The 16971-nt window shown below is 52.1% G+C and overlaps 1 protein-coding gene across 3 annotated transcripts in view; it reads left to right on the top strand.

Annotated features, from left to right (window-relative positions):
• Window positions 1-4341: 4341 nt before the first annotated feature.
• RCSD1 (RCSD domain containing 1) overlaps window positions 4342-16971 on the top strand; it is a 60048-nt gene continuing 47418 nt past the window's right edge. The window contains exon 1 of one of the 3 annotated variants that reach the window (XM_046683051.1): window positions 4342-4801. In XM_046683051.1, coding sequence (XP_046539007.1) covers window positions 4796-4801 — 6 coding nt within the window. In that variant the 5' untranslated portion in view covers window positions 4342-4795. The remainder of the gene's footprint in view (window positions 4802-16971) is intronic. The other 2 variants (XM_046683052.1, XM_046683050.1) reach the window with 2 other exon arrangements.

Below are 16971 nucleotides of genomic sequence, written 5' to 3' on the forward strand. Positions count from 1 at the left end.
TATATGTATCTATAATAATTCCTTTGATATAGTTTATAGTCAAAGGGGCCAACCCAGAACCACACGTTGAACCCTGTTGTCACGTTGCTCTAGTCTCCTTTAACCTGGAACCCTTCTTCAGCTTTTCCTTTGACCTTCCTGGACATTGACACTTTTGGAGATTACAGACCAGTCACTTTGAAGAATGACTTCCTATCTGGCTTGTCCAGTGTTTCCTCACAATTAGATTCAGGTTATGTAGTTTTGGCCGGAATATCACAGAATGATGGTGTGTTCCTCGCAATGCACCCCATCAGGTAGCATGTGATGTCACTTTGTCCCATCGCTGGTGGTGTTTACTTTGATCACGTGATTAATATGGCATCTGTTAGGTTTATTCTCTGTAGTTACTTTTCCCTCTTTTGTAATTAATGAGTAATTTGTAGGGAGATACTTTGAAATTGTGTAAAATCCCATTCCTCATCCCATTTTTACTCATAGATTTAAAATCCATTAGTGTTTCTTAGCTGAAATTATTGTAACTATGATGGTTGTCACGTTGCAATTTTCCTCTAATTTTTTTCTTACATTTGTTCACGGTATTGTGCTGTAAAAGCTTTCTCTTCCCACTTATTTATTCACTTATTTGTTTACATCAGTCTTAACTCCTACTTTATTTCAAGGTTAAACTCCATTGCTATCATTATTTATTTTGATCTTTATATTATCCCAATACTGCCAGTGGGAGACCTGCAGACTGGCTTCTGTGTCCTCTTAACATCTCCCTGGCACACACTGGCCACTTCCATATTTCCTGGCACAACAAGATGTTTGTTCCAGGCCTGTCTTGTTCTTTACCCGTCATCAGCCGTTTTCTCCAAGGAGCCCTGCTTCTTGTAGTGGAGAACGGTACCTGGAAGCCAACATCTAGGCTCTGTGCGCACTGATTGCTCCAGGGGTGTCACTGCTCCCAGGGCCTCTCAGCATCTGTCACACTTTAGAGCCACATCTAACTATCTGTAGACTGAGAACCATGAGCTCGCACCACACCTCCCATTCCAGTCCAGCACCACAGTCCCCCGCTCTGCACGGTCCCTTCCTTCCCCTTCAGTGAGAAACCTGGCTCCCGGCAGCCTCAGCAGATCGACTTATTCACGCAACGTCCCTATGTAGCCAACCTCCTGATCCCCACAGGCCAGTCAAAAGCCTTCCTGATGAGGTCCCCAACCCCTGCTGGCTGCCCCCTGCACTGCAACGTGCTCTCTGTGGCGGCATTCCTACCCCGCCGCCTTCCTCCTCCGTTTGCCTTTCACGTGTTACAGACAGCTGCCATCTTCCCCTGGGAATCGCTCGATCGCCATTCCTGGAACACACAAAAGTGCTGAAGCCTTGGAACTTTCATTTCAGTGTATTCACTCTCTTCTTCAGTGACAGTCACTTGTGGCAGAAGGGGTTGTTTTGTTTTGGGGGCATTCCCAGGAGTTAGAGCTGAAGTATCTACCTTTTAAAGTTAGTATTTATAGTCATGAAAGAATATTTGCTTCTTGCTCTTAATTTTTAAAATGGATGTTGGGGACCAGCCCTGTGGCCTAGTGGTTAAATTTGGCACACTTTGCTTTGGCAGCCCGGGTTTGCAGGTTCAGATCCCAGCTGTGGACCCATACCACTCGTCAGTCATGCTGTCGTGGGGACCCACATATAAAGTGGAGGAAGGCTCACATGAATGTTAGCTCAGGGCTAATCTTCCTCAGCAAAAAAAGAAAAAAAAAAAAGATGATCAGCAGCAGCACAGTGTGGTCACTTACTGAGAGCTGACTGACCGGAGCTCTTTGAAGTTCTGCTCAAAACTAGTTAAGTCACTGCTTACCTTATGCTGCCTTCATGATTTTTTCTCCCCCTGAATCATTTCTGCCATTGGAAACCCATCCATGGAAAAAGGCTCTGCCTTTAATTTAAAGGCAAAGATCCTACTAATTTGCATCATTCATTCATTCATCCACGCATTCATTCACCAAATACTTTTTGAAGTCCTGCCATGTGCCTGGGGCTGTCCCCGGGAACACAGGCTCCCACGCCCTCGTCTCCCCTGAGGGGGCTGCGTCTCTGCTGTTCCTTCTTCTTCATTCTGCACTGGCCTCTGTTTACTGCTTGGCTGGTTCAGACTACCAGGGTGTGTGAAGTGGGGCCCTGGGGAGAGTAAAGGAAGTGGGCCCTTGTGAGCTGACCAGCCCCCCAGAGAGGGAAGGAAACCACCCCCTCAGAGCCACTTTCCCTTCCGCCTGGGTTGTCAGCTCCTCCCGGCACACAGAGCAGCAAGCCCAAGCAGCCCAGCGAAAACAGGGTGTTTACCAGCTGGGTTATTTCCATTCCGGCTTCTGGGGGCCTTCTGGAGGGGCAGGCGGGGAGATAAGGGGGACAGCCCCCTCACCTAGTCACGGCTACTGAAAGTGAGCGCTGGGCCCCTGCCCGCGGTTCCCATTTTCCACTCATTCCTCCACTGATGGTCTCTGCCTGGGGCCCCCAGAGCTCTGGAGCAGCATCCCAGTCTGACGGGGGCCGAGCGTGTTTGCACTGTGGCTCATGGGGTCTCCTGGCTGAGGGAAGGCCTGAGCAGGGCGTGGGGCGCGGCTGCAGGGCACCTTGGGTGACTGTGACGCTATCGAGGCCTAACGGTTTCCTCTGGGTAGGCACTTCCGCCCTCCTGTTTGTGAAGCCGTAAACCTGTGCTGGGGCCACCCCGTTCTGAGCAGAATGGAGGACTAGGTGGAGGCAGAGAGGAAAAGGCCCCCTGAGTCAGAGTTAGAAGACAGGGTGAGAGACTCCGCTCCCATCAGCAACTCAGTGGAGCCCACAGCTTTAAAAAGAAGAAAGGGAAAAAATCACAAGCCCGAGTACACGTTGCAAGGTCCCAGGAAACTGCCTTTCCTGCTGCCAGTTCTGCCCTAGTGCCCTCACCTCTGTAGCGGTGTGGCTGGCATGGAAGGGGGCTCACCAGGGATTCCTGGCCGGGGGTTGAGGGGGTGGGGGTGACTTTCACTGGGCCCCAGAATGCCCAGCCTGAAATAAAAGACAAATTGGATCCCTATTCATCTGAGCTTGTACACGAAGAGAAGCATTATAAAAATAGCTACTCTCTTCAGAATGCCTACTAAACCGCATAAGCGAGGAAAATGAGGATCAGAGACACTAAGTGACTTGTCTAAGGAAACACAGCTAGAAAGTAGCAGAGCTGGAATGCAACTCTCAACCTGTTTCTGAAATCAAGAGTCTTGCCCCTAGGCTCAACTGATTTAAAGGAACTAGAAACCACTTTGGCATTAGGGCTGTTAGTGTTTTAGAAAGTCAGGCTTTAGAAGGTTCCATGACAGGAAGGAGGCCATGTTTCTAAGGCTGGTACCCAAAGCAGCAACGTAAGTGCCTGGAAGTCCATGGGCGGTGCTGGGATGAGGAGCAGAATCAGGCGGTTCTTCGTAACGTGAGCAAGCTCTCAGCTTGTTTCCTTTCCCAGTTTCTCCATATATCCCCCTTCACCCTGCTCACCATCGTCCGCCCACTGCCCACCTCTGAGATGGCTCTCCCTCTCCTGGGGTGAGCTGGGTCCGGCCCGGGGACGGAGCAGGGGACACAAGAATGCTGCAGAAGGACACAGAGGCATCCGTGCCAGCCAATCCCCTTCCACTTCTACGCCTCCAAAGGCATTTCCCCTCCTCTTCTCCGCCCTAGGGGGAGGCATCCAGAGGGGCACCTAGGGCCGGTGGCCAGCACGCAAACTGGTAGCTGAGAGAGAAGCTGCTCCAGATTCCAGTTTCCACATCCCTTGCATGCCGCCCTGTCTTCTTCAGCCTCTGCGGCACAGACGGCTGAGATAGCCCCAGGGGAGGGCTGCTATGCTGGGCCTAATGGGAATGGGATGTTCCGGATCTTGCCTTTTACTCAGTCTAATAGGAACAGAGAAAAGGCCCGTTAGCAAGCAGCTTGTGGGTGCTGAAATTCCCACAACATCAAATCCATCAGTCCAATGCAGGCAAAGATTTACTGCTATAGGGAGCTTGGACAACTTTGCTCGGATTCCTTGCTTTTCTCTTCCTCCTCCTGACACACGGAGGAGAGATGGATAGATGATAGTGGTTTCCTGAAAATGTGACCGGAAGGTTGGAGAGGAACAGAGATGACAAAGGGTAAGGTGGTCCTGTGGGTTCCACACTGAGCACGAAGGCTCGGTCTAAATGGCTCCTCTCCTGGGGCCGGAAGAGAACAGGCACGTCAACCAGGGAGGGTCCCCTCACTCTCCACCCCAGAACGCCGGGAAAGCCAGGTAGGACATGAATGCAATTTTAAAAAGAAGTGGAAGAAAGAACGCAGTAAGGACGTGCATAAAAGAAGGAAACAGAAGATAGCGGAAATAATGGAAGAACAACTCTAACTTTTGGGGCAGGCAAAAGAAAGAAGGCACACCAAAGGAGGGAGAGGTTGAGATGGACGAAACCGTGGCCAAGACCGGGGTCCTGGAGAAACTTCGCGAGAAAGAGGGGCCAGGCGGCGGTCGCATCCCCATGTTTGGGCAGATTAATGGAGTCGTGGCTCCCTCGCTGGAGTCCTGCCCTGGGAGGGGACAGTATCTGTTTAGATTTGTGTCTAAATTTAAACCCGATCGCGGGCCTCCCTCGCCGCTCCCTCCTCCCTCTTCCTCCCCCCGCCCCCCCGCGCAGGGCCCGCGCCGGGGCAGTCACGCCGCCCACTCGCCCTGCGCCCGCCGCGCGGACCGGCCGGCGGGGAGCGGAGCGCAGACGGGCCCGCGGCGCCGGCACCTGGAGCCATGGAGGTAGGACGGCGCGGCGCGGCGGGGAGGGCGCGCGCCTGCCGCGCGGGCCGGCCGGCTCCCAAGGTCGCCCGGTCCCCCCAGGAGCCCCGTGGCCGGCGGGGAGAGAGCTCAGAGCGACAGGGAGGCCCTTTCTGGGGCCCAGGTATTTTGGTTAGGGACTGCAATGCTCCGGGGGGCGGGCGAGGCGCAGGCAGCTCTGCACGCGGGCCGGCGTGTGCGCACTGGCTCCCCGGAGGGCAGAAGCGCCTGCCCGCAGAGGCGGGTACGGAAAGAGAAACGGCTGGCCCCAGGCGCCTCTCGGCCCGTCCGCGGGCTTCCCTTTTCCACCCAAGAGTGCCCGTTAGAGCCCCGGCCTCCGCCGCCTCTCAGGTCCCTCTTCTGCCTGTCACGTCTTTTTCAGAACTTTCCGAAAAGCTCCCCTCGTGGGCGCTCAGATGGCGCTCTTTCCGAAGAAGCTCGAGACTGCCCTGCGCGCCCCTGCCCTCTGAGGCCGGGCGTGTTGGCTGTGCCGGCCACATCTGTGGGTGCCCCGGGGTGAGGCCCACCCTCTCTGCCCGGGACTCTCCTGCTGCCGTCGCAGCCGCAGCCACAGCGGGTCCAGGAGACGGCCTCCCGGAGGGGTGGCCGGGTGCGTCTCCTCCTCCCCGCCTTCTCCGCGTCTTCAGGCTTTCGCGGGTTTCCCCCCGTGATCTGAGACCTGACATTTACTCCAAAGTCAGTCTTAGCAGGACCGGGGCTTTTGAAAAGATGAAAGGAGAAGGTACAAACGTCGCGTAGCTTCTAAGGTGATTCCCACGGTATTCAGAGGGAACACCGCTCCCCCCGAGGCTGTGGCCACGGCACTCAGGATTCATCAGCTCTCCACGTCTTCCGGGCCGCAGGCTCTCCGCTGCAGCCCGGGGGGCTCTTCTGAGTGGCCTCGCTGCTCCGCCCGCGAAGCTGTGACTTTCCCGCGGGGCATAGGCCTGTCCTGAGCAGGCATCCTGGTTCCGGCGTCCAGCTCCACCAGCTGTTTTCAAGGAACGGAGTCACCTTCAGAGAGGCAGGGCCACCCGAGTCTGAGGTGGACCCCGGTAGACGCTCGGGCACGTTAGGCTGGGCGGGGAGGGAGGCACCAGGGCAAAGCTCGGCAGGTGGTGTTCGCAAGTCTGCTCAAGACGACACGCACTAGGCGGCAGGACTCTGCCTGGCTGTGGCTCAGGGCAGGGGGGCCAGTCGGGACGCCCAGCTTGTGGGGCTGGGTGAGGCTCCCAAAGAAGCCGCTTTCGAAGAGGCTCCCCGCTCTGGAGAGTGCAGGGCGCCTCAGGCCCTCGGCCGAGGTGCAGCAGGATTTAGGACCTGTCTGATCTCTTGCGGAAATGGATTGGAGATAAGAGCAAAGCAAGATTTAGGCTTAAAATCAGGTTGCTGCTTGAGGACCAAATCAAGTTTGAACTTTGTTCTGCAGAGACATGGGGGGACTCCTTCCACAGAGGCCCTTTCGTCTCCCTCAGTTGAGGAAGGAACAGTGTGTGGCAGAGGCCCTGAAACTGTTACCTGAGCAACTTCCTGTGTGGCTGAAAAAGAGAGCCCCCCCCCCCCCCCCCCCCCGCAGGCGACCTGCCGAGGGGTGCAGGAACGGATTGGGGTTCTCCCAGGGTGGGGACTGGGAGGGAATCGCTGAGCCGGCGGAAGCGTGGCCGTCCCTGCGTGGGCCCAGGGCGTGGATTTGCTGGTTGGAGGGACTGCTTTTGACGTCTGCTTGTCAGAAGCCTGGGAAGAGCCCTCCAACAGCGAGCGCTGGTGGCGGAGGCGAGGAGGAGACCCGGGCTGGGCGTGGCGGCTTAGCCAGGAGGGAGAGCTGTCATGGCGGGACATGATAGCGGGCATGGCATTTGGGAACTCCTGAAAAATCTGAGAGTAAAACCCTCTTTTGAGAAGTGAAACCCACTTTTGAGACATGAAGGAACCTCTATATTTGGGGAGAAACTGAGTTATATTAGTTCCCAGTATTAGGAATGCAAACCGGACCAAAGAGGCTTACTCAGCATTCTTTCTCTGGAACCCACTTACCTGTTGGAAGTCTTCGGGAAATCTTTTCTTAAGTCGCTGTCACCGTTATCAAGGATATCTATCATTCTTCAGCCCGCATCAAGCCCTCTGGGACAAAGGGGATAAGATAAAGATGCCTTTGAAAAGCTCACAATCCAGTAGGGTAATAAGACTGGCTATATCCTGTCCTATATGTAATTTTCAAACATGTAAATGTGAAGTGAATGACTGCCACAGATGGAAAGTTCTAGAGTGTTTCAGTATTTCAAGATGAAACTCGAAAGAAGCCTGGAAAGGGAGGTGGGTGGTGAGGCGGAGAAGGCAGGAGGAATGGGTGCAGGGAGAACATGCCACGTCCAGGAAAGTAGGCCCGTTGGCTGGAGAGGAAGGTAGGGAAGCAGTGAGGGGAAAAATGAAAGTAGGGAGGTAAAAACCACAGGGCCTCCGAGTAGAGTGGACGCTGGCCAATGGGTGAGTGGGAGGTGAAATCCAAGGTGTCTGGAGGAAAGGCTTACTTTTTCCTCAAACTAAGTCGCTCCTTGCCTAGCTGTGTCCCGAAGCGGTGCATTTTCCTAATTCAGGCAGAGGCCAGCTGCAGCCCTCAAAGGCCAGAGAGTGCGTGGCCCTGGATTCTGCTCCATGGACAGGAGGAAACTCCGAGAGGTGTTGAGTAAGATGGTGGCCACCGTGTAGCAGGGATGATATGGCAGAAATGCCAGTGTGTGGATTGAGCAAGGGAACCAGGCTACGGAGCTTCTCTGAGAGTCTAGGCATATTGAGACTTCAAGAAAGTAAGAATAGAAACGATAAAAAAAAGAAAAAAAGCGATGGAGGAGTAAAGACCATGTATTGTAGGAGAAATCAGAAATGACTTCTGTGGTTGAGTTCACCAGGGTGCCCAGAAGAGGGGAGGTCTCCAAGATGCCAAGGAGAATGACTGTGCAGCTCTTACATGGCTTTTCTGTAAGCCTTTTGTAGGCAGGGACTGTCTCACTGGTCTTCTGGTCTCCAGAGATTCGCACAGTGCCTGGAATATAATCATGTAATTTCTCAGGAAAAGTTTGCTGGATAAGTGAGTTAACAGAAATAGGGAACTCCTTCCCCTCCAATCTGCAGCTCACATGTCTCCACGTCAGGCAGCCGTCCCAGATGCCCTCAGACTCTGTAACACTCTCAGAGTGACTAGTTAAAGCGAATTCAAGCACCAGCCAGAACTGTAGCTGTCCGCCTACCTGGCTCTTCCTGGAAGGCTCCTGAGGGCAGGGGCCATATCTTATATATTTAGGTCTGATGGCACTCAGTAAATGCTTGTTGAATGAGTAAGTGATTGAAGATGGGGGAAAGATCAGATTTCTTTTTTAAAGCAAGATATGTTGGTTTTGAATATTCCAGGCAGAAATGTCCAGTACTCCATGAGAAAAACAGATTTGTTATGCAAATATGGTTCTTCTCTAGAAGAGATAATAGGTGAAGTTACTGTGGATGGGAACCCTGAAGAGAGAAGTGAATAGTAAAGAAAGAGCTGGACACTTAGGACATCGAAATGAAATTAATATTCTTAGTTGCTTAAATGTAAATTGTTGCCACTACCAAATAGCCTGAGAGTGTTTGCAAAACGTTTAATTTTCATGGACTAGATCCTTCATTTGTTCCACTAAATAGTAGACACACGAAAATTTATCTTCCACAACCATGTGTAGTCCAGATAGTCTTTGTCATTTGTCCATTTATTCAGTATTTATTAAACATTTATTACATACTAGATCTTGTGTTGTAAATGTTACTTAGAAATTATTGGGCTATCACGTCTTTGCCCTGTAACAGACTCTCAGCATTACTGACAACTAGAGAGTGAGTGTGTGTGTACATAGTGGTATATATGATGTGTTTGTTTTGTAACCTACTTTTTCACTGATATCTTTTTACTTCATTAAATATTTTCTCCCACAATTTCAGCAACAGCCTTTCCTGTGTTTGGACCCACCCTTTCACTGCGCCATGTGTTGGCTGCTGGCTGGAGCTTACAGGTTGTAATTAGGAATGACATGGCCTCTGGAAGCTGGAGGTTGGCTCAGTGGACTTGTGGGCATGCCCAGGTGCCCCCACATTCCTGTCTGGCCCCCAGGCACTCTGTGGGACCCTTGAATTAACCCTGGGTCCACTTAGCAGACACTTTCCCTTCGCTGGACTGCAGTGACAGGGGAATTTCGGGTAGTTAGACAGGAAGGGCCCAGGCCCTATCTCAGGAGGGGCGAGTGTGCATTCCTGGGAGGGAGTCAGGTTTCAGAGCCTGATCCACAGCGTGCTCCACGAAGCAAGGGGAGCCAGAGCCTGGCGAGCTTAGTGCCGTGGGAAATCTGAACGCTGGCGGCTCAGCAGCCCGGTAATCTTATCGGGACCTCAAGAGAAGGCATTTTGGTTCCAGAGAAATTCGAAGGCAGCTCTGCCTTCCTTCAGTAATTGGTTTAGGTTTGCAGGGCCAGCTTGACCACCCCTACTCAACCCACTAGAATCTGAACATCCCCAAGCTCCAGGTGGAAGGAGACGGTCTCTGACTGCCCCTGCTGTATTGTAAGGGAGAAAACCAAGATGCTGAGAGAGTCACCGAGGCTGCCTGGGGGTTCAGGTGTGACTGGACCTTTGGAAAACCAACCACTTGCGATTTTTTCTCATCTGGAGAGTAGTCAGCCTAGGCCTTAAGAAGCAGGATTATCAGTTTTATCACAAAAGCGTTATCCACCTCATGTTTGGCCTTCAGGGTGTTACGTAGACATTTTTATCTCTGTGCAAAAGAGGATAGAATGATGCTGCTGACATAGGGCTAAGGCTTGGCCGCCACTGTCAACATTACTGCTCCAGGGCCCTGCAGTAGCTCCTTTCCCGAGTGGATCTTCCTGAGCCAGACCAGAGAGCACGCTGCCCTCACACCCTGGTCTTTGGGGCAGTGAGCTCCCCATCTTTATCCTTCTGGGCTTCCTGAATACCTGTGTCCTGGAAACTGTGGAAAATGACTGCTGAGCCCAGGCGGCATACTTACATGGGTCAAATCCTATTCTGCGGGAAGGGGCTCCAGCCACTGCAATTGCAAGCCCAAGTGGCTGCCTAGGAGAGGTGAGGTGGACACGTAGGGCCCTTATCTCTGTGAGAGACCTTCCTGAGATGCCATCAGAGCCCATCCTTAATGGATAGTGTCAGGGCCCCCGGGCCCCCATGCTGGCAGCACTGAGACGTTCTGGACATTGGAGCTGGACATTCTCTCCAGCCAAGAAGCTAAGCGTTTGCATCATCACATGTCCCCAGCCCTTCCTTTTGAACCTGCTTGGACCATGTCATGGCCTCCCTCCTGGCCTCGGAGTAGCAACCACAACTCTTTCCCCTGCTGGATCTTCCATGATCAATTGGTAACAATTCACCGGATGCCACACACTAGCTCTTTAGTTAGGCCCAGCAGACATGCATGGAGGCCCTACTGCCTGCCTGGCACTGGGGATACAAAGATGAACGTGTCACCCTGCCACTTCTCCAAGAACTCGGGTTTAGGAGGGGGGCAAGCAGCTGACAGGTGAGTGCAGAACAAGGGTTGGTTTGAGCTCGCACGGGCAGAGGAGAGATGTCCTATCCAGCCTGGGGGTCCGGGGAGCTTCCTGTCAGAGATGACTTCTAAGTTGAGTCTTGAGGGCTGAGTAGGAGTTGACCAAGTGCAGAAAATTGGGAAGAGCATTCCAGTCAGAGGGAACAAGAGCAAAGCCACTGGTGCTAGAAACAACGTGGTAGCGTGGGGAACTTCATTGCTGGAGGAAGAAGCAAGGTAGAGGTATTTGAAGTTGGGGTACTAGATGGGGGATACGGAGAAATAGAAATCACAGTTCCTGCCATAAGAGGAGCTCCTGGGAACCAAGATGTACACACATGGCACGACATAGAAAAATACAAGGTAGTATCTTTTTTTTTTTGTATGCTTTTTGGTGAGGAAGATTAGCCTGAGCTAACATCTGTTGCCAATCATCCTCTTTTTTTTCCCCTCCCCAAAGCCCCAGTATATAGTTGTATATCCTAGTCGTAAGTCATTCTAGTTTTTCTGTGTGGGATGCTGCCTCAGCATGGCTTGATGAGCGGTGTGTAGGTCCGCACCCAGGATCTGAACTGGTGAACCCCAGGCCACCAAAGCAGAGCATGTGAACTTAACTACTCAGCCAGGGGCCAGCCCCACAAGAGAGTATCTCTCGGGTATGTGGGAGTTTGGCGTCAGCTTCTCTAAGGGGAGCTACAGGAAACTTGCCTGCTCTGCTGAGAACTCCCCCCAACAAGTGTGGCTCATCCAAGGCCTCCTGGTAGCCCTGGGGGTGCACAACGGACAGGGAATTTCAACCCTAAGGTGAGCGCACAGCAGGTTCCAGGCCCCAAGGGAATGCCTTTGGTTAAGCTCACCAAAAGCCACCCCCACGGCCCTCTTACCTGCTCTGACAGAAGAGGCCTCTGGGCATAAACCGCACTCACAAAAAAGTCTGCTCTTCCCGTCCCCACCTCCACCTGCAGCCCCGCTCATTCCTCCCACGGCGGTGGCGAATCCGGTGCATGCTCTGAAAAGCCAGCACCTCTCCTCTCTGTCCAAAGGCAGTGCAGGGACAAGCTGAGGTGGGCTCGGGAGCAGCAGCCAGCCACGTGCCCAGGCCTGGCGGGACCCAGCGAAACAAGAAGCTGAGCCTGGCAGCTGCTATTACACAACCCAGCACCCACGCCAGAGGCCGCAGAGAACTGACATCTGTAGTATGCCACAGAGGGCTGCCGGCCCCTTGGGCAGGGCTTCTCGTCGAGACCCTCACCCACAATAGTTTATTCCTAGCACATGGGCTGGATGGACAGTTCATCTCTGAAATACCTTCCCAGGCTTTAGGCCCCTGGCTCATCTTGCTTTTAGAAACGTTTTGATGGCTAATGGGAAATCTGTTTCTGAGCAGCCACACTGATGTTGGTGTGGGAGAAACCTAAAGCTTGTTATCATGGTAATCGCCACCACGTGTTAAATGCCTACCGAATACAGATGTTTTGTGTATTTATCTTTTTAATCCTCATAAATTCCTATTAAATCTGTTTTCTAGATGAGGATGCTGAGGCTTCAATATGATTGAATTATGTGCTCAAGGTCTGAAAGGTGGTTACTGGAGAGCCAACATTGGCAGTCACCCTATTGGGTGGGATCCTGGGGCCGTGTTCTCTTTCCTGCACTGGAGAAGCCCTGGCTGTCCCCCCAGTGCCTGTGCGGACTCACAGGGAGACCACAGGCCTCCCTGCCTGGCCAGGCCTCCTCCGCTCAGGGCCAGGCCACGGTGGAGATTGGTAGGGTGAATCCTTTGTTATTCTTAGGCTGTATTGTGACACATCCCGCTGACCTGGGGTGAATTACCAACTAATAGTTATTGATACCTGTTGTCTGACTAATTTGCTACCTCCTGGGTAGTCCACATACACCCATACCGGGGTGGTCCCAATCATGGCTCTACCTGTCCAGAGCCACACTTGAGAGAGGAGGTCTCCAGGGCGCTAGGAAGCATTTCCATGGAGCTATGAGGATCATCTCTCCCTGGTCTGGTCACCTTGCAGTGAGGTGACGATAGTGTTAGCAGGCTGGGAAGAGCTCCTTAAGATTATCCAGGATCATCCCCACCTTCAGAAAGGATTGTGTAGAAATATGATCTCATTTGATATTCTGGTATCAAATACCTTATTCATACTTTCCTCCCTTCATTCCTTTAAGGACATGTACCGAGCAGCTGCCAAATGAGAATTAATGACACAATACCTGCTCTCAAGATCCACACAGTCTGGAAGGGGAGAAGGGGACAGAAATGAAGGAAATGATTCCAGAACAATGTGATTGGCTCTGTGAAGGCAGTGAGTAAACAGTCCGATTGCACAAATGAGGACAGGGGACTGGAATAGTCAGGACAGGCTGGCGTGTCACTGTAAAACACAGCTCCACAGTCCTAGTGGCTGAAAACAACATGGGTTTATTTCTCACTCATGCTACATGTCCGTCAAGGGTTGGCTGGAGGCTCTGCTCCATGACATTGCTGTCCTTCCTCTGGGACCCAGGTGGAAGGAGCAGCTACCTTATGGAACATGGTGTTGTCATGGCAGAATGAAAGAAAGTTCTGTAGGACTTGCCCTGGCCTTGGCCCTGGCCTGGAAGGGTGAGAACTAGCCACATGCCTCCACTCAACCGCAGGGATGAGGAAGTGCACTCCTCCATGTGCCCCAAGTGATGAGAGCGAGAACTAGTTCATGGGCATCGTTGGTGTCCGGGTGCAGTCTTAGGAGACCACGGAGCAGATGGTCATTGAGCTGTGTCTGGAAGTCAGCCTGTGTCTTTCAGGCTGACAAAGGTGCGAAGCCCGAGGAAGAAGGTTTGTCTGTGCTGCTCAGGGCTCCTTCACTGGAGACTGACACAGGTCCCGTGGTCGGAGATGTTCTTCCTGATTAAAACGAAAGCTGCTTTGCAAGCGCGAAGAATATTTTCAGTGATTTCAGTTGTTCTTCATGCTTTGGGGCGTGATTAGGAGGGGCAGGTAGGCTTGAGGGGGAAGTCACGGAGTGAGTGTACACCCCATTTCTGTAGGAAACTATCAGCCAAATATAGACATACGGCATTAGGGTGCAGCTGTTTAAAATGTTTCTCACGCGTCTCAGCCCTGGACTGGCCAATTGCATAGGCCAGGCCCTCAAAAGACAGCTGAGAGACGTCCTCTCTTATTTGGAAGCACTCCCCCATAGTAAATCAGAAGCTATGCCTTTTGCTATGTGTGGTTACAAAACACTTAGAGTTGCTGTTTTTCTCCCATGAGCCCTGTCCGTAAGCCCTGCCCTTTGTGGCTAAGGACAGGTTAGTGAATGTCAGCCTGCAGGTAGCATTGGAATTAGGCGGTGGAATTTGAAGGAAATGGTAACAACAGGCTGCCTCTGCCCTCTGTGCCCTTTAGGCTTCCTGTGTGTGATTATTGCCAAGGGGGATGCTGTGCAGAGAGATTAAACCAGGAGACCTGAATTTCAGGTCCAGGCTCAGTAACTCACCTTAGGGTCCTGGGTGATCCCTCTATCTATAAAACTGGTCCCTGCTTTACCTACCTTGTAGGGTGATTTTGAGAAGAAAATAAGATCATGCACAATACATAAGATAATTTATGAAAGTACCTTGGAAAGTTAAAATATCCCATAAAGTCACAGTGGTATGGTTATTAATATGGTTATTAATGTTTAACGGATGCTGTGAAAAATTGTAACCCCCTCGCGTGTGTCTCCTGTAAGAGAGGTCTGGTGTTCTCTTTGCCTTATGGAAGGTGACAGAGGGAGTGCAAAGAAGACAACATTAGTGAATATGAGCAAAGCTCAGGCTTCCGTTATAGGCCAGTGAGGATGCAGGCTCGGATCTGTGCGGCGGTAACAAGGAAAATACGGTTCTACCCCACTTTGTTCTCAGAGCACTTTCCCATATCTCTTAAACTAGACAGCAAGCTCTAAAACTCTCCATCTCTGGCCATGTATCCTACCCTGAGCATAGTGTATGTGCAGCACACCCTTCTGAATGGAGCCAGGAACGCAGGCTTCGTACTGCTTCTCGGAGAGGCAGCTTGACCTTGGGGTTACAGCAGAGCCCCGGGAGCCAGACAGCTGCCTTCAAATCCTGACTTTGCCAGTTACTAGCTTGTGACCTCTCTGTGCCTTGGTTTTCCCATCTGTAAAATGGAAATAATAATAGCACTTGCATGATTGGATTGTTAGGAGGATTAAATGAGTTAGTGTTTGTGTAAACTACTTAGAACAATGCCTGGCACGTATTAGTTGTAATACGATTGTTTGTTGAATGAATAGTAGGTTTTTATAGTCATTTAGAAGAGAACAGCCTCTCTTGCTTTTGGAACAGCTTTGACTGGGACCCAGTGGGCAAGAGGACATCTGAAGTCCTTCTCCAGCCTGAGAGTGTGTGACTCTCTGAGGACATGTGGGTAGAGGGGTTGGTGGGTGCACGGCCTGCAGACCTCTGCTGGTCAAGCTCTCTGGACCTCTACTGGGGGCAGTGCTGAAACAGTATCCACATAAGTAGAGTCTGGAACCTGGGAAGTGGGGGGAGCCTTAGGCATGGAATAGCAAATGCAAGCTGCAGGCTCACAGGACAGCCAGGGCGTGCAAGAAGATGCGAGTATCATTGGCTCCATAAACGCATTTTGAAGGAAGAGAGGGGAGGAGAGGAGACAGCAAGTGTATTCTGTGGGTTCGCCCTGGTGGAGCAGAGGTGAGGAGGTAGGAATTGGGAAGGAACAGTCTGACTGGAGTATTGCTTCCCCGCTCCCCCTCCCTGTCGTTTACCTTGGTTACCTCTTCCCTCACCTGTCCTCACCTTTCACACCTGCCTGGGAGGCCCTGCTGGGGAGCCCAGCAGGTTGGGGTTCTGGGCCTGCTGAGACAGCTGCAGGGATTAGAGACCTCTAATTCAACCATTCAAACGAGACCCTTCTCAGCTGCCATCAATCTCAGCTGCCATCAATCCTGAGCTGGCTGGGCTGGAGGAATTGAGTGCTTTCTCATGCCAACGAGGGTATTCTGATTTCCCAAACAGTCACGTTACTTGTATTACAAAGAATTTTTTGGCAGGATGAATTCAGGGCAGGTTGAGCTACCTTGCCCAGAGTGTGGCTCGCTACACCTTGCCTCCAAGGTCTTTCCCGAGGGACGTCTCCAGGGGCAGGCACAGGGCTCTATCTCATTGCTAATGACTTGGATGAAAAAGAAAGAATCCAGATGACCCACAGCTGGGGATAGTTAATATGATACATGACATATTCGAATTCAAAATGATTTATATAGGATGGGATGCTGGGCCAAAACCAACATGATGAAATTAACCAGGGATGAATGGAGAGTCCTCTGCTTAGCTTTAGGAAGATGTCAGGCACCAGCGCAGGACAGGCTGGCTTGGAAACACACATCATTTGTTCAATCATTCCATGTGTATTTATTGGGCCACTGTGTGAAAGATGCTGTGTGGATTCTCAGAGGGAGTCAAATATAAAGACAGTACCTCCAAAAGCTGAAGATTTCATGGTGTGGTGGGAAGTGATGGGTGCATCTCCAGATAAATGCAGGGCACAGGGAATGCTGAAGTGTTGTGGAAGCAACGAAACCATAAGGCTGGAGGACTCTCTCAGAGAAAGGACATCCTCGGTGCAACTGGAGAAGGCTTCGTGGGAGAGGGTGACTTCAGAGTGCGCACTGAAAACTAGGGAGGTTTTCGTTAACAGGTAGCAGTAGTGAAGGGGAAAGAAGGAATGATGAGGAGGAGCTAATTTGGGAGGAGGGCTATGAAAGACATACGGGGGGACTGTGAGACCCTAAGTGACCACAGTGAGGGTCTCTGCAGGGAGTGGGTGTGTATGCACACGTGCGTGCAGGGTGCGTGCACGTGAGGATGGGAGAGGTGGGGTCCACACTGCTGGAAAGATAGGACGAGGTTGGACCGTGCACAGACCAGAAAGACAACGCTGATGAGGTGGACGTTCTCCAGTGACGGTCCTTGAGGAGAAGGGCTCCTGGGATCCAAGGAGCACTGCAGGGCCATTCATCTGGCCCCAGGGTGACAGCCGAATGTGTGGGGAGGCTCGAGAGGCTGAAATACTAGTTGAGAGGTTAAAGCGCCAATGAGAGGTGCCAATGAGAGGTGCCTCGAGATTGGAAAGGCCAGGAAGCGGTGGAGTAGACTGAGGGAAGGATCCTCAGTGTTGGGGTTTGGGTTGGAGGCTACTGTGGTAGGGTGGGGGGCTGGTTAGAGAGAAAGATCCGAGTGACTGCATGTGCAGTCGGGAGCAGGGAGAAGAATTATGCTGGTTTGGGACGGGGAGAGGCCCGGTTTTGGTCGAGGCGTTGGCAGGACATTCAGAATTGGAAACTCAGAACCGGAGCCTGGAGGGGCATTGGGCTGAGACGCGGTTCAGCAGTCATCCGCTCAGAGGTGGTCTCTAAAGCAGGGGCAGGGAGAGGCGATGGTAAAGAAAGAAGCAGGCCAAGGACAACGCTGTGGACATCCTTCACGTCTGAGGAACACCAGGTCGGCTAAGGACAGCGAAGGAGTGCGTCAATTTATATGCAAA

This window comes from Equus quagga, chromosome 13 (genome assembly GCF_021613505.1).
Source record: "Equus quagga isolate Etosha38 chromosome 13, UCLA_HA_Equagga_1.0, whole genome shotgun sequence".
Taxonomy (NCBI): Eukaryota; Metazoa; Chordata; class Mammalia; order Perissodactyla; family Equidae; genus Equus; species Equus quagga.